The sequence below is a fragment of the Protopterus annectens genome, chromosome 5.part0 (assembly GCF_019279795.1).
Source record: "Protopterus annectens isolate FY-2018-M chromosome 5.part0, PAN1.0, whole genome shotgun sequence".
NCBI classification, from domain to species: Eukaryota; Metazoa; Chordata; order Ceratodontiformes; family Protopteridae; genus Protopterus; species Protopterus annectens.
In genome coordinates this window covers 557,863,514-557,889,678 of record NC_056735.1, presented here as the reverse complement: position 1 = coordinate 557,889,678, position 26,165 = coordinate 557,863,514, and the positions used below count along the sequence as shown (strand labels likewise).

The 26,165-nt window shown below is 40.7% G+C and overlaps 1 protein-coding gene across 1 annotated transcript in view; it reads right to left on the bottom strand.

Moving 5' to 3' along the window:
* Positions 1-26,165, bottom strand: part of PHLDB2 (pleckstrin homology like domain family B member 2) — a 1,258,236-nt gene that overhangs the window by 35,757 nt on the left and 1,196,314 nt on the right. Inside the window, exon 16 of the mRNA XM_044072445.1 lies at positions 13,331-13,550. Within this exon, the coding sequence (XP_043928380.1) occupies positions 13,331-13,550 (220 nt within the window). The remainder of the gene's footprint in view (positions 1-13,330; positions 13,551-26,165) is intronic.

The following is a 26,165-nucleotide window of genomic DNA, read 5'->3' as shown; positions in this document are numbered from 1 at the left end:
CCATAGGGGTGGGAATACACTCAGCGTAGTTTTCTTTTTATGATTTGAAACTTATTGTGGGTGGGGTTACAATCAGTGTACATGTACTCGACTGAAATAGGAAGGAGGTAATAAGTACAAATAAAGTTTATGTGTGCTTGGGACTAACATGGCAGTGGAGGGTTATGTGCGATTTGCTGAGAGTCAAGAGGAAAGTACAGAAAAAGGAAAGGAAAGGAAAATGTACAGGGTACAAGGAGACAAACTACAGGGACTGTGAGTTTGCAGTGTATGTATGTATGTTTATACATGCATCTCTCTATATGTATACGGGTCTACTTTGGTAGATCGAAATTTCACTTACCCAAAATTCATATCATCGAAATGAAAAGGCCAACAACTGCATAACACAGACTTCCTGGAACATTGACTTTCACTCCAGGTAAGTAACCACTTGGTCACCCTGTTGAACTTTGCCCCTTACCCCATGGTAGTGCGATCTCTGACTTGGTATATTTACTTAGGGGGGTATGGGGGTAAACCCCCCCCCCCACATGGATGGGTTTGGTTTCCTTTGGTTTAGCTTTTTTTTTTTCAGGATGGCCAAGTGGTTACTTACCTGGAGTGGAAAGTCAGTGTTCCAGGACATCAGTGTTGTGCGGTCACCGGACTTTTCATCTTTGTGGTATGAATTTTGGGTATGTGAAATTTCGGTCTACCAAAGTAGACTGAGGTATACGTATATGATATATTTATAAATACACACATTTAGATCTCTCTCTCTCTGTGTGTGTGTGTGTGTGTGTGTGTGTGTGTGTGTGTGTGTGTGTATATATATATATATATATATATATATATATATATATATATATTTTTTTTTTTTATTTTTTTTTATAAATGCACACATTTAGATATCTCTCTCTCTGTATATATATATATATATATATATATATATATATATATATATATATATATTTTTTATATATACATATATATCTCAACCAATCTCACCAATGGCTAAAAAGCATCACATTCTATTGCTACATCACAGTTATCATAACATGTTTACCCAACTGTCATATAAAGCACATGATAGAACAAACAGTTTTAGTTGCTGCTAACAAGCAATTAAGAAACATGAGACAGGCATGATTGTCTTTATTCAGTCTAGAGGATGAGCACTTTCATCTGTGTTACGGATTTCCTATAGTTTTTCAGCCAAAATAAAGCCTTTAAATTTTTTGCTAAACAAAAGACCCCTGCAATGGGGATCAGGGATTACACTCAGAAAGGAAACCGACCAACAAAATGGAGCAAAGTTACAAATATGGCAAATGAAGGATGCTATGCAAAGAGCAGAGATAACTTGGAACCAGTCAGTGTGGGAGGAGAATCAACCAGTGGGACAGGATTACCACAGCATTTTGGGTCAATTTACAGAAATGAACATTGACAGATGATATAAGTTATAGAAATGAACACTAACAGGTGATACACAAACAGGGGTACTATCTGGTAACCATTCTCTAAGGGAAGAGAGATTCAGATAATGGGATCATCATGACAGTGAACATTATGTCAACACTGCCCAGTGGATGCATCTAATACCCAAACTAGGACTGCCACTGTTTTCTGTGGCAAAACCTGGAGTAAAAACCACACTCCTTTTCCACCCACAGCCCTGCCTATCCCCACCTATTGTCCCACCCACACTGCTCACTTTCTCACCCATTTTATGACATCATCTACCATGTCATTACCAGGAGGATTGCCTTCTTTTGTCTTTTTTCTCTATTTAATCTAGTTCCAGATTTCAGCAAATAGCGTTAGTTATTCTTTTCATTAATAAAAGTTAATCCAAAGCTACATTTTTTTACAAACTCCAGAATTCTGTTTGTGCAGATAAACAGAATTACCAGAGTTCATACAGTGTTTTCCAAACTACCAGACTATCATTCTGATTACCAAGTAGTCCACAAAAATACCAAATAAGTGACAACATTAACCAAAAACAAAAAAAAAATGGAATCAATTATCCAATAAGTGTCAGGAAATATATACATCTATTTTATACAGTGAGTGGTGATGAAAGATTCATAGTTTCCCTTGAATTATGTCCCTAAAAATTAAAACAAAGGGCAAAACAGAATCAATAATGCATAAAAGTCAGTCTCATCTACAATAAACTTTTGGCTAACCGGCACCCATGGTGATTGGTAGATGCTGGATAATTGTAGTTTCTGGTTGCTTGAAAAATAGGCCTGACGAATACTGTACCCTATACTATTTGTTTGGTTTGACTCGTCCTTAGTTTGAGGACAGAGGGATTACATTTGTATCTAAACTCTAAAACTCTAAAAACATAAGGTATATTTTTGCTGGGAGGGGGGGGTGGTACAGAAAGTGCAACACATGAAATTGTACCTTATTTCTTAATTTTTTTTTTTTCTGGTTGCTTGAGTTCTGGTTAACTGAGGGTTTACTGTATATTATGCAATATTCTGCAATACTGCTACTCTGCATATAATGAATGTGACATAAAAATGCTTTCATCTCTAAAACAGGCAAGTCACCAGATAAGAAAATTACATTATATGGGATTCCATGTGTAACTGTTAATAGAGGAACAAAACATGAGTAAGAAACACAGTGTGATCATGCCAGTCTGACAAGCTCGTGTCCAGGTCTAATGGTGTCAGATGAGAAATGCATCCACTTTCCAAGAAGTCTCCTTGGAAGATATTCTTCAACTCACATGTGATACTGGTTGTCCTAAGTCCTTGAGAACATTGCACTTAATGTGATGTGGATGCTTACTCGTGGAGTGGAAGGGGAGGTTGACCCTTGTCAGTTTCGTATATATATCACTGAGAAGCTTGGGATTGCCTGGTGTCTTGCATACCTCCAACTCATGGAAAGTTACTGTCTTAACGCTGTCACATGTCTCAGGGACAATGTTTCCTGGCCTGAAGGTCTAGGCTGTGCCTTTCAGAAATTATCTCTCAGCACCTAACCACATAAGCTTGCCTCTGGCAACGTCATCATGGCACTTGCCACTCTAAACAGCATGATCTTTTTCTTCCTTAATCCTTCTCAGATGCATTCAGTCTAGCGAAGGGTTGTACTTCTGTGGTCTTGTATCACCAAACACCCCAGGTTTCCATGGTTCTGGCAGTGCAGTAGACAGTATTGACCATTCCTATGAAAACAAACAGCTGGCCATCAGCTGCTTTATCCTCTATTCTCATGCCATGACCAGCTCTCCCTAATCTCTTGTCAGTAGGAACAAACACCCTACCTCTTTTACCAGGTCTGGCTTCATTAAAGCAAAGTAGTTTGATTTCAGAAATATTATTTACTTTTCTTTTTTCCAAGTCCTAGTCCTAGTTTTCATTAGTTTAGATTAAAAAATGTAGACCTTGTTCTGATCTGTATCTCAAAAAAAATAATAAAGCATCCCAAAGCCATTTATATATAAGCCCGTTAAGAAGATGAATAAATCCTGAAGGGTTTCTTTATTCCATACATGAACATGGAAACTGGTCATCATCTATCATCTTTGGGTTACACTGAAAATGAAGCCCCATGGCACAGTGGCCACTGGTAAGATGTGGTGTTTTCCCATGACATGTCATTTTTTCCCACATTTCAAGTACTATCACTATGTGCTTGTGACTCATTTCAGGTCACCAATTACTCATAAAATGCTGCCACTCTACAATGACATGCAGTCATCATACTACAAATCAGACATATATAGCCACAGTGTTGACACGTGACATAAAGAAAATGTGACAATGAACAGCTTACTGTTTCTTGTAAAACTATACAACATGGTAATTCTTTAACTCTGGGGAACAAAATGGTAACAAAACAGCACACAATACATATGAGCTTCAGTTTCTTCAGTAAACTGACACAAAAAGAACAAAGTAAGATTTTAAATAAATGAGACTGTATTAAATTGAACAGCAATGGAATAACTAAGTTTTAAGAAAACATTCTGTATAACCAGTGTTTAATTTACTAAATGGAATACAAGAACACGTTGCATGGAATAAAGATGCTTGTTATAAAAGGGACAGGTTATTCTACATTTCTCTGCACAAGACATTGAGAGCACTGAAAAAAGCACAAGCCCAGGATACATTTTATAAATGCACTGCTAAGATGCTGTCTTTCAAAAAATTCAGACCACAAGTACTTTTTTTGTTGTATATCATTCTGAGTACAGGAAACTAGCTCAGCTGAGCTAGCAAAAGTAAACACCATCAGACCCACTCCAGTTCTGCTCTCATATATGCAGTCTCAGGATACACTGGCATTTCTCTACAGTCTGAAATCATTCCCTATCCAGTCTTATTTCTTCCATTATGCACAGTTACATTTGATTCCATTTAACTTTTTAGAAGCTCTTTTCATTATGCTGACAAGACACAGATGGTAATTATGAAACCCAGGAGAATGAAAATTACTCATGCAGCTGTGGAGCTAAAAGTATATGCCTTCTATATATAGTACGAGTCCTATTTAAAAACTGGCAGGTAAAGATCCCATGATAAAACCACAAAACTGCAAAACTACAGATATCGATCACATTTAAGCAGGAATGTTCAAAAGTAACTTTGACTTATTGTGCTGCAGGCTACTGGAGAAATGTCTAATTTGCATAGGAACCATAAACTTTGCCATAAATTGTAGAGATGTAAAGTTTTAACGCTCTCACTATAGGTGATTACAAAATCATTACACGCTACCACTTGTACTTAGTTATGGTAACTTTACAAACCTGGATGCAACTGTTTGAATTCTATATATGTAAAACCATCAAGACACCTTGTTAAAAAATGAAGGCATGTAAGAGACAATGAAAATAAAACTGAAAGTGGCACGTAACAAAGAAATGGGAACATAAAATGTTTTCTGACAATGAAAATCACACAACTATAACATGCTAATACTATAACATAACATTTAAAACAGCAATAATTCTTAAAGTGAATAAAAGCAAAGTGTGGGTCAGGTTCATAGAACTCATATACTAGTTAAGCAAAAATTAATGGTGAATAAAAATACACACAATGGCCCCAAATCCAAAACACTTGCTCTCAGTGTAAGTGATGACTTATATTGAGAGCAGACCGCGAGCATGCATTTTGGAATCTGGTCTGCATAGTAATCCTGTTTATAGACTGGCTTTGCATCATAGTAAGTCATTTACACTGACAGCAGGTCTTTTGGAATCACGGCAGGCTTACACTGGTAGCAAATCTTCTGACATCTGTCAGGGTGAAAAATTACCTTTTTAGAGAGTGATTTGAAATTGCTACTAAGGTGGGGATATATAGATGAGACTGTGCTCTGTGCCTCAATTTTTTCTTTCAAAATATGTGACTGCAGTCATTTTCTTAACCTATACTTCAAAAAAATTACATCTATCAGATGAAGCGTTCCTCACAGTATATTAAACAAATTATTTTATGACTATGTACATGGTTTCTGATTGTATACATGTCTTAAAATGGGTCTACTTCAAAACATTGAAAATCTCATAACATTGAAACTCAAAACACTGAGACCATGACATTGAAAACCCAAAACAACAAAAACTCAGAACACTGAAACTTTGCATCTTAAGATTGAAAACTACAACACACATGTAAATAAGCATCCCCTCCAACTATAATACCACCAAACTAACAAACACACTTTTGACTACATTTCTGCAGGGGCTAAAGCCCCCCTGCAACCCCCCCTAAATTAAATATACCAACTCCAAGATCGCACTACAGTGGAAAAAAGTGAATTTCCTAACCTTAGTGTATCGCAATCACCATACGAATGTAAACATAATCTCTAAATCACTTACCTGTATGGCCTAAAAACACGTGCAGATAGGCAAACTAAACACTTTTCCCCCTACTTACTTCTCCCAGCACTTCTCAGAACACTAAATTAACTTCCATGAAGGCAACACATCTATATGTTTACATTCTGTGTGGTGATCATGTTACAGTGAGGTTAGGAAATTAACTTTTTCCACTGTAGTTCAATTTCAGAGTTGGTATATTTAATTTACGGGGGTGTAGGGGGTAGAGCCCCCCACAGGGGATGGCACAGGGGGGCTTACCCCCCTGCAGAAACATAGTAAAAATTGTGTTTCTTAGTTTGATCTTGTTATAGGTGGAGGGGATGTTATTTACACGTGTGTTGTAGTTTTCTATGTTATAATGCACAATTTCAGTGTTCTGAGATTTCGTTGTTTTGGGTTTTCAGTGTTTTAGGTTTTCGATGTTATGGTCTCAGTGTTTTGAATTTCAATGTTTTGAAGTAGACCCCTCAAAACTCATACACAAAAAGCTCAGTTTATTGCTTTAAATAAACATGCAGTTAAAGACATGTCCACAAATGTTCTGCCATTAACAACATGTAAAATGGATTCCCTCCAAAACATTAAAAGTACAAAATGACAACAGTACAAAATGACAATGGTACAAAAATTGAAAGTGGAATTTGCCCTTTCCTCATTGTCATGTGATCATGGAGTTGATGTACATAATTAGCAGGAGTGTGGGGGTGCAGGGAAATCTGGATAAAATAGGTTTCAAAATTTCCCTCCCACCATACCTATTACCCACAGAGCACAATCATAAAGTTTCCCTTATAAACAAACACATTCAAAAACTGAGAAAACTAATAATCTCATGCATATCAAAACTAGCCCTAAGTGGAGACATTCACCCCAACCCTGGCACTACCATCTCCAACTTCAATCCTCATAATCAGACTAGGAACCACAACTTCTCCCATATTACAGCCAATAGAAAGCCAAGTGACTTCCTTCTACTAAGCTTAAATATTAGAAGTATATCCAACAAAGTCCATGAACTCCATGCCACCGTAGACTTGTACTCCCCAGATATAGTCATCCTGACAGAAACCTGGCTAAAACCTCACATTACCAGTGAGCAAATACTCCCTACAGGTTACAGGATACTAAGAGTAGACTGGCTAAACAAAAAAGGAGGGGGTGTTGCTATAATATTTAAACAGCATCTAAACATCCAGATCTTAAAATCATCAGCACCACAAATAGGCAATGAAGAAATAATATATACCAACCTCAAAATTAACCAAAACAAAACCATCAACATAATTGGATGCTACTTCCCACCTGTCCAAAACATCCTTCCACTGGAAAACCTCCTCAGCTGGTCTACCCACCATCTCCCCCAAGAAACTATCATCGTAGGTGATTTCAATATTGACTGGCAATCCTGTTCTGGCAACAATCCAACCCATCATGTACACCTTCATGGCTTCACCCAACTAGTCCAGTCACCAACCAGGATAAATAAAAACTCCAGCAAGCACACTACCCCGGATTGGATAGTAGTCAGTAAGAGCCCCCAGTCATATATAACAGGCTGCTTATCAGATAGCCTCAGTGATCACTCCCCAACATTCCTACTCAGAAAATACCTATACCAAGCTACCATCAAATACGTAAAAAACTAAACTTTAACCCATTCACATTCATCTCATCCCTCAAAGAATGTAACTGACATCCTCTAAAGTACCTCAGTCTAGATGACGCAGTTGAATTTTTTAATACTACCTTCCTGAACATCCTTAATTACCATGCCCCCAAAAGATTTTCCAGAACCAAAGCACAACCCTCCCCATGGCTACAGAAAACCACTAAGTCAGAAATGAAAAACAGGGATAAAGCCTGGGAGCACTGGCACAAAACTAAAACCCCCTCAGCTAGACAGAAATTCCTAGAACTACGCAATAGAGTCAAAAAGCTAATAAAACAGGACAAATTCCAATACTACCAGTCTGCCCTAGACTGCTCACAACACAGCCCCAAACAATTGTGGTCCTCCATAAACTCCATCCTCCACCCAGGTAAAGTCAGTACCCCTCCTAACATCCCTCACTCCTCAGAAAATATTGCTACCTCATTCAACACACACTTCACCCAAACCATACTATCACTAGATAAACAACACAACCCCCCTCCACTCCAACCCACACCTTCAACTAGTAATCTCCCCACTGCCTTCTCTTTTTCTCCTGTACCTACCTCCAACATAAAAAACTCTTAACTAAACTTAAACCCACCAAATTAGCAGCAGATAACCTCCCAAGTGAATACCTACAAATCGCAGCTGATGCTCTGGCCTACCCAGTATCCATCTTGATTAACCGATCTCTGTCAGAAAGTTACATTCCCACACTGTGGAAAGTATCACATATAATTCCCCTCCACAAAGGCAGACCCACCACAGAACTAACCAATTACTGCCCCATAGCTATTCTCTCTCCACTCTCCAAAATACTAGAGAGATGCATGCACTCTCAGTTCTCAGACTACCTCCTTACTAAGAACCTCCTTTCCAGTACTCAGCATGGTTTCCGACCAAACCATAGCACCACCACTGCCTTACTCTCCTTTACTAACACTATCCTTCAGCATAAAACCAATGGCTATCTCTCCTCTGCTACTTTCCTAGACCTATCTAAAGCATTTGACGTGGTCCCACACAAACAACTTATCTCTGTCCTCAATAACCTATCCTTCTCACAATCGGTCGCCAACTGGTTTCAGAGTTACCTGTCTGACTGCCAACAATCCGTTGTATGGCAGAATGACATATCTCCCCAACTACCTGTCTCCATAGCGGTTCCCCAAGGATCCATCCTTGGACCCCTACTCTTCTCTGTTTACATCAATAATCTAGCCTCTGCCACCAAACATGGCACACTCATACAATATGCAGATGACTCGACCATCATCTGCTCAGCCCAGTCCCTACCCAAACTGCAAAAAGTCACACAGGAAGCCTTTTCCTCTGTTGAAACATGGTTATCCGATGCCCAATTAATACTCAACCCAAATAAAACTAAACTATTCATCTTCCTACCCACCAAACATACTCAAAACAACTCTCACTTTAACATCACAGCAAACAACAACACCACTATATACCCAACTGAACACACCAAATTGCTAGGATTGGAAATAGACAATAAACTAAAATTTGACATTCACATATCCATGATCATAAAAAAGTCCACAAAAAACTAGGAGCATTATACAGAAATAAGCAATTTCTCACCAAAGCAGCAAAGATTTCAAAAGCAAATTCCCACCTTATCTCCACCCTACTTTATGCCTCTCCAATATATACCAACCTAAGGCAATGTGATCTAAACAAGCTAGAGACCTGCTACAACAAAATCACCAAATTCGCCACAGGGGCATCCTACCATAGTCACCACTGTCTCTCACTTGCTGAACTGGGCTGGCTTGACCTCCCTCACCTCCTTCAGTGGTATCAACTCTCACTCACCCACAAACTAGTAAACCATCCACTAAATGTCCCATCCCTCCAGAATCTACTCCAACTCTATCGCACCACCAGACCACTAAGATCCAGCAACAAAAATCACTTGCAGATCACTAAAGCCAATAACTCTGTTGGTGAAACACTATTCTCTTGCGCCATAGCCAAATTATGGAACTCACTCCCACCCACAATTACCTCCATACCATCATGCACCCACTTCAAAACTTTACTAAATGCGCACCTAAAAACATGCTGGCTATGCCCTTGCAACTCCCACTCTAATATCATCCACCCCATCCAACCACTACCTTTCTTTCCACTCCACTAACTACCTTGATTATAGCAAGCTCAGATGCTCATAAGCCTAGTACTTATTATACAGCAGGAACTTCTCATTGTAACATTTGTTAATGTCTGTTATGTACTTCACAGATAAAGATTCTAGTTGTCTACTGATGTACTAAGTTCTTCATCTGTAAATATGTTGTAAGTAATTGCTATGTTAAATTGTTAATCGCTATGTAATCCAATGTAACTACTGTCTGTTTATTTTACTGTGGAGCTTTTCTCCCCGGGCCTCCGCTGAAAATGGACCTACGTCCAGTCGGACACTCCCGGTCACCAAATTTAAATAAATAAATAAATAAATAAAATAATAAATAAATTTCTACTTTTGACATTTTGTGCAATCAACATTTTGTACTTGCAACATTTTTTGAGGGATACCATGTAAAATATGTGCACTCACATTTTGTATTTAGCAAACAGCAATCACTTTGCACAACTGAAGTATCATCTGTAAAATACATAAATGGAACAAATATACTAACAAGTTTGCTGCAACACAACTTCCATTAGAGAAGCAAACTCAGCGCCAATGAGCATCTGATATAAATAATTACAAAATGAAGTATGGGAGCTAGGAGTGGTATGTTGAATACAAGCAAGCAAATCTCCTGCAAACTAAATTGCACTCCTACTACCTCCACATTATATCCAGTCTGTGCCAAATAATTAACTACTTACTTTCTGCTTTTACAATACTGATCATCAGCAGTTATGTTCATTTGTGTAGGCCATTATCTAAACATTACTGTATTAGTGGCCCTTTCTTACGGGACTATTTATGCTATTTTAGTAAGAAAGGATTTATAGTAAAGATAATACCTTATTGTATAAAGTTAAAACAAGTTAAACAGATGTCTTCTGATAACAGAACTCTGGCAAAGTACAAAGACTTTTACAGGCATTAATCTCTATAAAAGATCTTCTCAGCCAATGGATTCTTATTTGCAGCACACAGAAAACTTATGCATACTCTTCCATGCATAGTCAAAAGGAAGGGAGTGCCCAGTTCATAATCTACCCATCACACTGGTGTTATCATTGACTAAGAAAGATATGGAATGACCACTTTGCTGTTAAGGACTTTGCAACTTATGATTCATAAACGTCCAGGAGACAGAACAAAATGGTCAGCTGTATGTTATAAAATATGGAATATAACAGAACCCTTTGACCTTAATGATTCCTGGCTGCTTTCTTTTACAGGCACAAAACTCTATAGCAATGCTGGACTAATGCAATATTGGGCACTTTTTTCATGCCCCACCCCCATTCATAAGTGAATTTGGTTGCTCTGCAATCACTAGGTCTGCTCTTGCATACTTAGGGTTTATGCCCATGCTATCCTGGTAGAGTTTAAAAATTTATGATTTGGCTGCATAAGTAGCACATTCTATAAATTCAAAATCCATTTTCAAGCATAATATGCAAAAATGAATGAGCAGAGCACCAACAGAACTACTTTCTGTACAGAAAGTGGGATTAGGCTGCCCCGGTACAATAAACATAATACTAACAATAGAATATCTCTGGATAAAGAGTGAAATACTAATATACAGGACTTATGGGGCTATGTGGCATTATGTGGATAAAGCCCTGGACTGTATGACAGGCAACCTGAATATGAATATTAATGGGTGCTGGTCAGCAGGGCAGGTAAGGTTAAGACCAAGCGGTATTTGCTGGATTGCCCATGCTGGGGGGGGGGGGGACAGACAGTGGGCCATGTTCAAGTCAATCAGTTCCAATGGAAGCAGAGGCTTGCACATTACCATTGGTCACAGGACTGGGGTACATGTGCTTAATAATCCTAAACTTGTGAAGTCAGCCCTCATGGGCTTATGTGTGAGAGCACACACAGAGTGTTTTTGGTGACAAGGCACAAATCAGCCAGCAGGTTTTGGGTTAGGGCTAAAACATACACCCTCATTGCTGGGATTCCAGAGATGGTAAATACACTGCTATGGCTGCCTGTATGACAGCCCCACCATGGGCAGTTTTGACTCTCCCTGTCAAATACCCAGAAGAGGGGGGACTGAATTGATTGGGGTGATGAGGGAGGTTTAATACTCAACAGACACAGTGGTGGAAAAGGCACACAGAAAATAAAACTATTAATATACATGTTATGGAACTGCATGTCCAAGACAAGCAGAAAATTAGTGTATGTGAAGGATATGCCCCTGGAAAATAAGTCTGACTTTAATATGTAATACGTAGGAGGGGTGTCACTGGACAAACATGACGACACATTAGGAGAGAGGTACTCCTGGACAATGAGCACTGAACTGTAGAAACTTGGAGAGAGGCAGGTGACCCTGGGCATCAGCATTAATATACATTATATGGGGGGCATCTATTGCTAATTCAAAACCATTTATTAGATACATCCTAGGAGTACTGTTTGCTAAGGATAATAAAAAATGTAGCAGATGTTACCGCCATGACTTTCATGTAAGCTAATAAGATATGCATCACTTAGGCAGGCAGACTTATGCAACAAGGTATATGGTGTATCAGTGCCAATCAGCTCAACAAGTATTATGTAGTGCAATAGTGTTTTCAATAATCACACCTTCTCTCTGCAGTAATGATGTCCCATCATTATGGAATCTTCTCATAAAATGTTTAAATGTTCAATTCTGCAGAAGTTTGTTGTCTATACAAAACTGCCTGCATTCATTTTAAATCATTAAGTACCTAATGTACTTAAAAACCACGTTGCAGCACTGGGGCCCTAATTCGAAGTTGGTTTACATAAAGGCAGATTTAAAACATTTGTAGCTTTTCTCATCAGGCCTCTGCTGAAAGGGGACATTGCACTCAGCAGGACTTTCCCAGTTAACAAAACAAAATGAAGAGATCAATCAATCAGTCAGTCAATCAATCAATAAATAACATATGTTGATGCACCACCAGCGTCCTAAGAATTCAGCATGACAATACTCACACCTTTTTAAGGTTTACAACAACAGTATGTACAGACTATAAACGGGGACCACCATGCAGGCATTCATGTGAATATATGTATAACTGGGTAATAACTGATATGCGGAATGAATACCAGTTAATTACCTTAGAGGTGAAAGATACCAATGCATGTATTATATCAGAACAATGCATATGTATATTTCACAGTACACCTGCTTGCATGCACAAGTATCTGCACAAACTCAGAATTTATTTGTATGCATGTTTACACTGCTAATTACCTCAAATGAATTTAGCTGCACTCACATTAATTTTGTTATCCTTGTCTGATCACTTTTGCATTTTTTATAGTACTATTAGCACTCCATCACTGAAGTTCTTCTGAAAATTAGTATTCCCCACACATGTGAATTCACTTCAGTATATTCCTTATTGCATATTGTGTGCTACTTGTTTTCTTTTGTAATTATATGGCTTTTATTTGTGCACATGGTACTAAACTCTCTAGGTGTTGAGTGAAAATGGACTCTACTTAGATTATCAGACTGACTGAGAAGACAGATAAAAAAGAGCAAATAAATAAAAATATGACTAAAGCAGACCAAGCTAAATTATACCATTCATTGTGGCATTTGTCCAATTTAAATACACTGAAAAAAATTTTAACAAGTGGTCAACAAAACAAGTGGGAATCTTAAACTGCAGAAAGCAATGCTCACCTGCATAATAAGATAAGCTTCTCTTGTTCCTGTCAAAAACAAACCACCGCTTTTTCCATGTCTTTATTTTTCCTCCCATTTTGACAAGGAAGCCTCTGCATGTCTTCTCAGAAAGTGAGACATAGTAACAAGTTTCCACATTATGACCAGCAGATTCAATGTGACTTCGAAGATCAAAGTCCTCCCTTCGTACAGGCAAATATCTAGTTAAGGGCCGAGACTGAAAAATAATTAAATTATTGTAATGCTGTTCTTCACGCATCTTCTGTTTTCTATGAGCAATGTATATATACTTTATTAGAAAAACAAAAGTTCCCAAGCTATTCCATACAGTACAATTAAAAAAGCAATTCTGTGGAATTCGTTAACTGCATGTGAAAAAAATAACTACTGTCTCGTTTCGAAATACATTTAAAGAACACAGGATCAAACTTGGTTTTTGACCTGAGAAAGGACGAAGGATGAGTACCCAGTTAAGATGATAGCTTAACAGTAGCGTCTTATATCCTCTTAATCTGTAAATCACATTTTGAACCTCTGTAACTAAATTCTGTTACATACCATTTCACGTCAGCTGAATGTCATGAAATTACAATTGTGTAAAATCGTATCATAATAGAAGTCTGTTTTTTTGCTGTTGCAGTATTCATTACCTCTTTGATCTCCTGCCAAGGATAGCCCAACATCCAGCCAGTATACCAAAGCCTTTATTACTTTGGAGCAGATCAGACATATGCCATCTGTGCAAGCACAGAGCATAAACGTGACACATAAACACTCTCAAACCAGAACTGAAGTGCCCCCAGTGGAAAGGAGGACATGTACAGCCAGAAGAATGAAAGAAGGAAGATAAGGAGATGAACCTCTCAGCCAGAAAGAAAATACCGCCCATGGAAACGGAGAAGAACAGGGGGTATTAGGGAGGGAGCAAATACTTCAACAGTGAAATGTAGGGCATCTACTGTTATGCTACAATTTTACATGACTGTATTATATCCTTCCGTATCACTGTTGTAGCATTCTATACCTCTGGGACAGTATATATAAGGAACTGTGAACGTACACAGGAGGAAGGCAAGGTGGAGCCCTTCACAACACCATGAAGGACAGCCTTGGAAAATCCTGCCCTGGTCCTGGAAATGACATCCAGTTTGTAATGTTTAGTCAATGTGTGAAGAGAAGTCCAAGTAGCAGTTTCAAGTAATGAATTGGTGTCCAAGCCCTTGAAGAAAGACCCAAAAAAAAGCCAATGCCCTAGTAGAATGAGCCCCAACAGATGCTAGCAACTGTTTGCAATTAGTAACACAAAGAAATGGCCTTGGAAATCCGGGAGGAGATGACTTGCTTAGAAACTGCCAAAGTCATTGTCCTGGTATGCGAAGAAACAAAAAGCTGATCAGACTTATGAAAGGCATTTGTTTTGTATAAATAATATCTGAGCTGTCTATGCAAATCCAAGGAAGAACCTTCTCACTAGCAGATAGCAGAGAAAGAAAAAAGGAAGTCATCTGGATAGACTGAATGACAGCACACTAACCACCTTGGGCATAAAGAAAGAATTTGTATGGAGAGACCCTGTCTCTATGAAAACACAATAAAAGAGGGATCATCATCAAGGCTTGGAGTATGGACCCCCCCTGGAGATAGTTAAAGCAACTAATATTTCTTCCTAGTGCAATATTGCAAAGAAACAACAGCAGCAGGCTCCAAAGGAGTCAGTCAGTTTTTCAAGAACAAAATTAAGAACCCATAAAGGAGGTATGGGCTTTCTTGGCAGTCTGATATGAAGGATGCCTTTTAAAAATTACTTCATCTGAAATCTAGCAGCCTGAGGAGGAGTCAGTGGCAGAGAGAGACAGAAAGTGCTGACAGGTGAGCTTTCACAGAAGAATATGCTGAGCCAATCTAGCATGCCGTAGTTCACACAGGTAAGAAAGAACCAAAGGTACCTCATTGAAAAGTGAGTCTGGTGATGTCTAAGACACCAGGAAGAACATCTTTTTCACTACAAAATGTATGATTTTTCTGGTATTGGGGTTCCTGGCCTCCTGCAGGACCCTAACCATGCCCTCGGAAAATTGGTGTCAGAAAAGAATCAAAATTCTATCACCCAAAGTGTCAGCTAAAGAGTGGACAGATGAGGGTGAAGAAGAGATACTTCATCTTGTGTGAGATGACCCATGTGATGAAGCACTTGTGATGATTGGCCCTGTCTAGATGGAATAAAAAAAGGGGAACCAGTGCTGTCTGTGCTGAAAGGAATTCACCAACATGATTTTTGGGGAGTCCTTCTCAATTTTGTGGAAGACCTTTGGAAGAAGAGGAAGAGAAGGAAAGACATACAAGAGCATAACCATCCATGACAAAGGCATGTTGTCCACTTTCCAAGCCAAAGGACTTAGGATTCTGAACAGAACTGAGGGAGCTGCCTGTTCAAGGGAGAGCTAAAGATAGTTACTTGAGGAATACTCCACTGATGATCTATGTCTAGAAACCCATCTTTGTAAAGCATCCTTTTGTGAGGCTGTGTCCTGGACCTACTGAGAAATCTGTCAAAAGATTGCACTCTGAAGGTATGCAGACCACCAGTAGGTACTCTTGTGGGTATTTCCCAAGCTTGAAGGGCCAGTCTGCAAAGAAGGTAAGTCCATCTTGTTTCCTTGTTTGTTGATGCACCAGATGACTGTGGTGTTATCTGTATAAATTCTTAAGGGACCTGGCACCCAGAGTGAGTGGAAGCTTGAAGAGCCAAAATGTGATCTGTCCTATGCTGAGGGGATCAAAGACGCTGAACTTTAGGGTACCTGAATCGGCTCCCCCACTCCAGCTCTGAAGCATCCATGAAGAGTTCTTGATACAGCTGAGGAGTTAGGAGAGGAACACTTGGATTGAGAGATACCTGTTAAATCCACAAGTGAAATTCTAGTTTAAGACAACTGATCAGAGGAACTAAATGTTCTAAAAGGAGGCAGTGTTGAAGCCATACTAATTTTAGGTATCATTGAAGTTCCATTGATCCCAAGTACTATTGACCTATTAGCCTGATGAGCCTGGTCTGTAAGGCCATGGAACGTATCATCATGGAACTCATAAACAAATTCATTGGTAACCTCCAAACTCTGGATCCCACCCAGTTTGGGTTTGTGAAAGGCAGATCATGCCTCCTGAACCTGATCTTTGAGGCAGTCACCAAAGCCGTTGATGAGGGTACAGTGGTTCACACAGTCTATCTTGACCTCGCCAAGGCTTTTGATACCATTCCCCATTCTGGAATTATAGCTAAACTCACTAAACTAGGTATAAATCCCTACATCACAAGATGGGTTGCCAACTGGCTCACTGACAGAACCCACACTGTAAAAGTTGCAGACTCCAAATCTGACCTCAAATCAGTGACAAGTGAAGTAACACATGGTTCCATCCTGGGACCTCTCCTATTTGGTATCTACTTCTCTGAAGTACAGGCTAACACAGAAGGCCTCTGGCTAACGAAGTTCACAGATGACTGCAAACTAGGAGCCATAGTCAAGTCCCCAAATGATGTGAACATCCTACAGAAGGGCCTCAGTGAGACAGATGCCTGGTGTCAGAGCCATGGCCTCAAGCTCAATGCCAAAAAAGTGCAGTGTCTTCCCCTTTGGTAAAAAATCTGTACCTATGAACTACCACATAGGCAGCAATCTACTTAACACCGAATGCGTGTTAAGAGACCTTGGGACCCAGGTGGACAGTAGTCTCTCCTTTGATAGTCACATCGCCACAGTAGTCAGGAAGTCCTTCTATGTGGCACACCTCATCATAAAAGGGTTCTCATCCAGGAAAAAAGAGGTCATTGTTACCCTCTACTCGTCACTCATTAGGCCCATTATAGAGTACAACGCCCCTTTTGGAATGTACCTCACAAGACATCTGCAGCAGCTGGAAAGGCCACAGAAGTACCTCACAAAGAGGATTATTGGCCTCAAACAAATGCCCTACAATGACCACCTCAAAACCTCCAGCTTTACTCCATAGCATATCGCCTACTCTGAGGTGATCTCTGCCTAACATATAAAGCTATGTCAAACCAAGAGCTGTTGGACATGTTACACTTAAAGAAATCCCAATCCCTCTGATCTACATGCTCTAGGGACCTAAACCTTGTCACCACAATAAACAGGGCACACTGGAGGCATAGATTCCTGTCCCAGAGACTTCCTATACTCTGGAACAAGCTACCCATCAATTAAGCAAAGTTCTTCATTAGCACTCTTCAAGAAAAATCTTGATGAGTGGCTGGGAAATAGGAAATACACCCCAGGGATCACTTCTGTGTCTCTGCTGGACAGTGGCACAGGAAAATAACTTTCTTGGGTGGCGTAAGCTATGGAACCTTGCTGGTTAGGCTTATGTAAGCCCTTTGGCTGATAGCCTAGTACCTACTTATGAACCTTTGAACCTCATAAAAAGCCTGGCCCAGGGAAGCATGGGGATGATAGAAGTCTTGAACACCAAAGCCCTGAGAATCTCCCTGGTCAGAAGATAGGACAGGAGAATCAGGAACTGGACACAGTTTGCAAGAGACAAAACCTTGGAGGCAGGTAGATAGGCCATCATTGGAACAGTTTGAATCCTGCAGCCTAGAAAAATGTGGTCCTAAGATGGAGTCAACATTGTCTATTGAAGGCTGAACGTTAACTCCAGGATATGCAAAATAAGCTGGGTAAAGTGAAGATCCCATAATAGCTTAGTCTGGGATAGGGGCTGAAGTAAAAGGTTGTCCAGATAGGGAAATATCTCTATGCCCTGAAGCCTGTGAAAAGCAACTACTGGAGCAAAGCATTTTGTGAACACCCTTGGGGCCACTGAAAACCCAAAGGGCAAAGCATGGAATTGAAAATGAAAGGAAGAAACAGAGAAATGTTAAAATTTCCTGAATAGAAGGTGGCTAGGAATATGAAGGTAGGCATCCTTTATATCTAGGTGGATAGGAATATGAAGGTAGGCATCCTTTATATCTATGGGAAAGTAGAAAGGCCTGGGGCAGCAACAGAGGATGCAGTCTGAAGAGAAAGCATTCAGAAGGATGGCACTCTGAGAAAAGTGTTCAGAAATGAAAGATCCAGGACTGGTCTCCAACAGCTTTCTTTCTTGGGGACAAGAAACACCCTGTAATAAAACTCTAATCCCCTCTTAGTTTTTGGAACTGGTTGAATGGTACCCTGGTCCAACATTCCCTGCAATACCACTGGAAAATGAGGAATCTGTTCTATAGGAGTATGAGTGATACTGGAGAAGGAAGGAATGGTTTTCTGGGCCATAAAGTAACCCTGACAGACAATGGACAGAGCTCCATTGTCTGTGGTGACCTTTTGCCAAACTGCCAGAGACAAGAAATCCTGAGGGACAATGGAAACTGGCTGAGAGAAGGGAGGGCAGAAAGTCAGGTGGCTGCAGACTTGTCAGGAAAGGATGGCTTTTGAGACCTTGGTGTCTAAGTCGGCTTATAATAAAAAATGCACCTAGGAGTCTTCTACCCTTGCAAGAGTGGCTAGGCAGTCTATCTAAAAAGGCAGTTTTACTAAGATAGTTCCTCTGAAACTTGGGAAAGGGAGAGACAAAGATGTGCTTCAAATCTTTCATGATATTACCCCGATCCTGCAAAATCTTAAAGAGCTCTGCCACAGCAGTGCTAAATAAATTTTTGCGATCCAGAGAAGCATCCAGAAGTTTCATCTTGATATCATCTAAGGCTTGCAGACAAAGCCAAGAATAGTGCCTCATGACAGAAACAGAGGCAGCAGCCATAGAGGAAACATCAGCCACATCATAATTACATTTTAAAGAGTGCTTGGCAACTTGAGATGTGGAACTAAACAAGGAGAGAGTGCTGAGGCCTTACCCTCAAAGTCAAGTATATCAGATGCAACCTTCCCAGTCTGGAAATGAAGAAATAAAATATATCCTATCATGTGGTCATAGCTCTAAAGGCTAAAGTAGCAGAAATGTATAATTTTTCCCCTTTCCTCTCCATAGCTCTACTATCCTTTATCTGAGCGAAGAAGCTTAGAAGAGGGCAGCAGTCTAGACGGATTATCAGTAGAGACAGAAATCACTGCAGGATAAGATGAAGGCCATTGATATAAAATTTTGCGAGCATCTGGTTCCTTATAGAACCTGTCAGGCTTCTTTGGTGCTGGAAGTTGGGAGTATGGTGCCAAAGAGTCAGCAGAGAAGGTATCCAATACAACAGCCAACACAGGAGGGAAAGCAGAAGGTTTAGGGGAGTTCATTTATAACAACTCATAATACCTTTACTGGACATCTGATACTTGGGAGAAATCCCATTTAAAATGTTCCATCATATGCAGGACTGTGTTTCTGAAGGACAGCTCCTCCAGAGGAGGATTGGATCTAACAGACTCCTCTTCCTCTGACCCATAGTCTAAAAGAGATGGCAACTGAGAGTTGTAGGCTAGAGAGCCAACATCACAGTCAGAATCCTCATATGAGGACTCAAGGTCCCTTGGTCTTTGGGGGTAGTGGAAAAAGAGGGTGTAGCAACTAAAAATTCTGAGAAGTTTTAAAGCCATCAAGGCATTGAGCAAGACTTGTGTGAAGTCCTGCCATTCTCTTTGTGGATCTCTGGTAGCCGACACCACATGTTTAGACTTCTGCCTTTTCTTTAAAGGGACAATGGTGTTAACAAAGCATGATGGCTCAGACCCTTTCTGGATTTGATCAAGGTAGCAGGCACTTCTTCTCTAACAAGGACCTGAAGAATCTCTTCAAGCCACCCTGGAGCTTATCAGCTGTGGTTCCTCCTTCTCGCTTGGAGTCCTGGAACAGAATTTTGACAGTTGATTGTACAAGAGAGGAGGCAAAGAGGACTACTTGAATAACACCTCACAGACAAATAAAACTGTTACGCTGCCAGCCCAGCTATTTGGAATTTTATAAATAATTCTATGTCATTTGTGAATATTGATATGATTTATACAGAAATATATGTTATCTGTATATTAAACTACTGGTACAGAAGTGTGTTTTTTAACAGGGTTTGTACAGTACTGAGCTTCAAGGATATGTCCACAGTGTACCCTATAGGAAAAGAACAAAAATGCATATAAAATATATATATATATATATATATATATATATATATATATATATATATATATATATATATATATATACCTGTGCAAATGTATGTTTTAATAGTAGAAACTGGAACATACAGAGTTAACTTGCAAAACTTCAAGAAAATAAGTTGAAATTAAGGTGTTTTATAATTGTGCTATAAAAGTTAGTTTCAATGCAGCAAGGAAACAGGATGTCTAGAACTAGGGTGGCTTCAGCATTGTTTTGTAAGTCTTTTATTGCTTTATGACTTCCTAGCAGCTACACAGTTCTGAGCAAAGATCTGAGAGATATGTATTTCTCACACAGGGATGTTAATTTCTGTTAAGTTTCTGTTTAGTCTGAGAAATGAAGTCAGGTGACAAAGAGTAATGTCATCCAAGCTGGCCCAGCAGTAATGTTTGATATTAATTTAAGAACTCTCTCAGAGAGAGACTGTACATTTTGTATTTTGTCTCGGACCTAGCAAAAACATCCACTCATCATCAACATCTGCACTTGTCTTGCTAATATTAAGTAACTAGGGTACAGTAATTTCTTTTAGATATAGTTAAGAATATAGTAAAGATTAGTTTAGATGTTTTCTGTATTTATTTGAAACTGTCCTGCAATGCCTTTTTAAAATATTTCCTGTGATTTTGAACTGTGAAGTAAATGTGTTTGTTTTCTGAGTATTGTCTTGTTCTTTTATTATTTATTATTAAATATATTTAAACCTATCTTTGTGGCTGATATTTGTGCGACTTATTTAAGCCCATACAGTACTTGCATATGTAGTTGGTGCCATTGTAAAGGCCATTCCTAAATAGCTTTGCTCTTGGTCAAAACTATCATTTGGATAACAGTAACATTACACAGTAAAATTAGACACCCTTTGCTAAGGGCCTTACAATAAGGGTCGGTGGTGGCAGCTGGTAACTACCTTATAGTCTGGGCAGTAGGGGGCATAGTTAGTAAACCTGTGCCAGCCTTTCCCAGGAGTGTGCGTGTTTGTATATAAATCAAACCTCAAAGTGTGTGTGTGTGTGTGTGTGTGTGTGTGTGTGTGTGTGTGTGTGTGTGTGTGTGTGTGTGTGTGTGTGTGTGTGTGTGTGTGTGTGTGTGTGTGTGTGTGTGTGTGTGTGTGTGTTGGCTGAGATCTCAACCCTATAGCTGTGCCATTGGGGAGTCGTACTGGGGATCTGGAGATAGAGGCAGAAACCAGCCCAGACTGACTCTGGTATCTCTGTGCACTTAAGGGAAATTGCACTTTACTGTGTGTGTAATTGTCATTCTTCCAATGTGTATGTCCCCTAGCTGTTGCCAGTGGTGAGTATTGATGCTCCTTGATTACTGGGCCAGTGCAGGGCATCACATATTAATTGGTTGACAGTGGTGAGATAGCCACATCACAAATTAATTGGCTTGTAGTTGTGTGGATACTGAATTCCTGTGACCTATGTCCAGTGGTCACTGAAGTTGTTTGTACTCTCACTCAGCCACACAGTGAACATTCAGAGTTTAACATCACAATTGTTTTATTTTTTTTGTTAGCTTAGTTAGTCAGAGGGAGCAGTCAAGCATGTCAGCAGAGGAGTATGGCAAGCTGACAAAGAGCCAGTTGGCTGAGATGTGCTGGGCTAAAGGACTGGTGCATACCAACCTGAGAAAGGCAGAAATTATTGGAGCTTTGGGCAAAGCTGCATCATAGACCAACGATCAGGAGGACAACCAGGCTGGCCCTGGAGATGTACAACTCTCAGAAAATGGACAGCTCATCCTTTCCACAGTGGACTTAAAAGTCCATCTAGAGTTAAAGAGAATTAAGCTGGAGGCCAAGCATTTGGAAATAGAAGCAGCAGAGAGACTGCCACATCTGCAGGCTAAGGAAAATGAGAAACTGTGATATCTGCAGGCTGAGGAAAATGAGAAACTGTGATATCTGCAGGCTGAGGAAAATGAGAAACTGTGATGCCTGGAAGCCGAGGAGGAGAGGCAGAGGCAACATGAAAATGAGATGTTGACTCTTCGCCAGTGTCATGGAGGTAATGGGGAAGGGAAGTAACTGAACCCCAGAAGTAATAAAGGTCAGTACATTTCTTCCACAATTTACAGAGAGGGATAATTTTGATAGTTTCATTCATATCTTTGAGAGGGTATGTAAACAGTATAATGTTGACCAAGGGATATGGCTACAGTTCCTGACCCCCTTACTCCATGGTAAAGCTGTAACTGCAATTTCTAAATTGTCTGATACTGATTGCTTAAATTATAATACAGTCAAAATCTGTTTGTTAGAATGCTTTAAATTAACACCTGAAACTTAGGTGGGTGAGTGGATGTCAGGTCACCACTTTTGAAGGGCTGGCAGAACTTTTGGTAAGGGAACAAGCCCTTAGCACTTTGCCTGCAAACATGAGAATCTGGTTAGCTGACAGACAATGCACTACTGCAGATGAGTTGGGGAAGAAGGGAGCCCTATATCTAGCAACCAGGGCATCACTGCACAGGAAAGGGACACTGAGTGCTGCTCGTGGGTCTAAGGGAGCCCATGGTGAGCAGCCCAGACTGCCCCAACAGAGTCTGCCAGTAGCAGGGTAAGTCACTAGTCCAGGTACACATTGTGGACCAAGGGGTTAAATGTTTTAAATGCAACCAGTGGGGCCATGTAGCATATAGATGTCCATAGAGGTAAGGTGGGGAAAAAAGGTGGGAGAGCCAGTAAGTGGGAATGACAAAATGCCAGCAGTAAGTTTTCTCAAGAAAACAAGGGTATCAAACTACCACAAGAGGTTATATCCTATCTTAGTGGATGGGAAAGTGGCCACTGCTAAGAGAGAGACAGCCTCTGACCTAACCATTGTGAAGCCTGCAATGGTTAAAGAGGAGCACTACTTGCTTGGGCAGTCTCTTCTAGTCAAAGATTAAGGAGAGACCTCATTCCAAATACTTTTGGCTAGGGTACACCTAAACTGGGGGTTGGAAAAGGAAGCCAGCAAGTAGGTGTATTTGAGGATATCTCTGCAGATGTCCTGATAGGGAATAATTTTGATAATGCAGTACCCTGTGTGCATGCAGTTACACACAGTCAGGCTTGGAGAGAAGTATGTGGGTCTTGTAACCTGAGGGAGACCCAGACAGACCGCACACTTGCAGCCAGGACTGATGAGGTGGTTACTTCATGGAGGGAGCTACCCTGCAGCAGTGAGACTGAAGGTGAAACACAGCTGCTTGTGGGTACTGATGTTCCCTTGGACAGAGTGACTGCAAGGGCAGAGATCAGCAGCAGTAGCCAGGCTGACAGTGAGGCACCACTGTCAGGGGATACCAGACTTCCTGTGGAAGGGGAGCTGGGAGGAGTTACAAAGGGACAGTTGAGACAGACTCAGCTCTCAGACCCTACATTACAAGGCCTGAGGGAGATAGCTAGTGAGGCACTTGATTCTCAAGGGAAGGCAGAATCTGAATACTGGGACAAAGGGTTACTGTTTAGAGAGTGGACCCCTGAGGGAGTGCTAGAAGGTGAGAGAATACATTAGTGCCCAGAGCCTACAGTCTGGCACTTCTAGCCATAGCCCATGATATTGTCTTTGCTGGTCAAATGGACATAAAACATGCAAAGAGACTTATTATGCAGAACTTTTATTGGCCTGAGATTTCCAGAGATGTAGCAGGACCTGTGATAAGTGGCAAAAGCTAGACAAGGTGAACGTTCCTTTGATGCCTTTGCCTGTGATGGAGGAGCCATTTCAGAGGGTAGCTATGGATATTGTGTGGCCTCTGAGTACCCGAAGTTCCACAGTGAAAAGTGCATCCTAGTGGTAGTAGATTATGCTACCAGATACTCTGAAGTGGTGTCTCTGTCCTCAATTGAGGCAGAAAATGTGGAAAATGCTTTGTTAGAGATTTTCAGCAGCATAGGTTTCCCAAAAGAAATAATGACAGAGGTGCCAATTTCATGTCAGACCTGCTGGCTTATCTGTAGAAGTACTGTGGGGTGAAGCACCTAAAGACCACCCCTTACCTTCCACAGACTAATGGCCTTGTTGACAGGTTAAACTCTACACTCAAGTCCATGATACAGGCATTTGCAGATCAGTTTAATAGGAAGAGGGACAGATATTTTCCCCATCTGTTGTTTGCTTACAGAGAGGTGCCCCAGGAATCAATTTTTTCACCCTTTGAGTTGTTGTATGGGCATAGGGTGAGGGGACCTCTAGATTTGATTTGAGATGAGTGGGAGGGTGTGTGACTCCCACAAGAAGTCTGTTGTGGCATATGTCCTAAACCTCAGGACAAGGCTCGGGGAACTCGTGGGCTTGGCCCAGGAGAACCTGGCAGAAGCCCAACAACAGAAAAAGGTCTGGTATGACAGGCATGCTTGAGCTAGAGAGTATGCTGTAGGGCAGCAGGTAATGGTTCTCATTTCTGTTAGAAACAACAAGCTGCAGGCAGCCTATGAGGGACCCTACAAGGTGGTAAGGAAGGTCAGTGATATTAACTACATGGTAGAACTACTAGGCAGAGGCACAAATTGTACCATATTAACATGATGAAACCTTACCATCATAGGGAGGCCCTTGTGCTGTGTATTTGCAGTGGATGGCAGGAGGAGTCATAGGGGGATCTGGTGACTGATCTCCTCAGTGAGACTCAAACTGACACCTCAGTGGAAGGGGTAGCAATGTCCCAGCAGCTCTCCCCTACCCAGGTTCGAGAAATCCAATCAGTGTTACAGGAGTTCGGGGACATGTTCACTGGGAAACCAGGGTGCACCCACCTGGTGCAGCACCATGTGGATACAGGACCCCAAAGGCCTAATAATCAGGCCCCTTATAGGGTACCTGACAGAGTCACACATACTCTGAGGGAGGAGATACAGGAAACGTTGGAACTAGGATTAATTCATGAGTCCAGCAGTCCCTGAGCCCCCATAGTGGTGCTGGTACCAAAGAAAGATGGCAGCACCAGGTTCTATGTGGACTACAGGAAATTAAATAGTCACACAGAGTCAGATGCTTACCACATGCCTAGGACAGAGGAAGCCCTAGAACAGCTGGGTGGGGCTAAGTATTTTACCACTATTGATATTACCAAGGGTTACTGGCAGGTGCCCTTGACCCCCAGTGCTAGAGACAGGTCAGCTTTTGTGACTCCTTTTGACTTGTATGAATTCACAAAGATGTCCTTTGGGATGAAAAATGCTCCAGTGACTTTCCAGAGGCTTGTACATTGTATTCTAGCAGGAGCAGGAGATTTTGCCCTTGCTTACCTAGATAATATTGCCATCTACAGCCATTCCTGGCAAGAGCACCTTCAGCATGTCAGGGAGGTGCTGGGCAGACAACAGAGGGCAGGGTTGACCATTAAGCCCAGCAAATGTCAGGTGGGTATGGCAAGAGTTCTCCTACCTGGGGCATAGAGTGGGGAGTGGTAAGATCAGGCCAAAACCTGCCATACTGGAAGCCATTCAGGCATGACCTGTCCCTGTTAAGAAAAATGCAGATGAGGGTATTCTTAGGGACAGCAGGGTACTACAGAAAGTTTGTCTCCAGTTATAGTACCATAGGTGCTCCCCTCACAGACCTGACAAGGAAAAACAGGCCAGATAAGTTGTGGTCTCCAGCATGTAAGCAGGCATTTTAGAAGCTTAAACGAGCTTTGGGAGGACCCTCTGTTTTAGTCAGTCCAGATTACAGCAAATAATTTGTTGTGCAGGTGGATGCTTCAAACCATG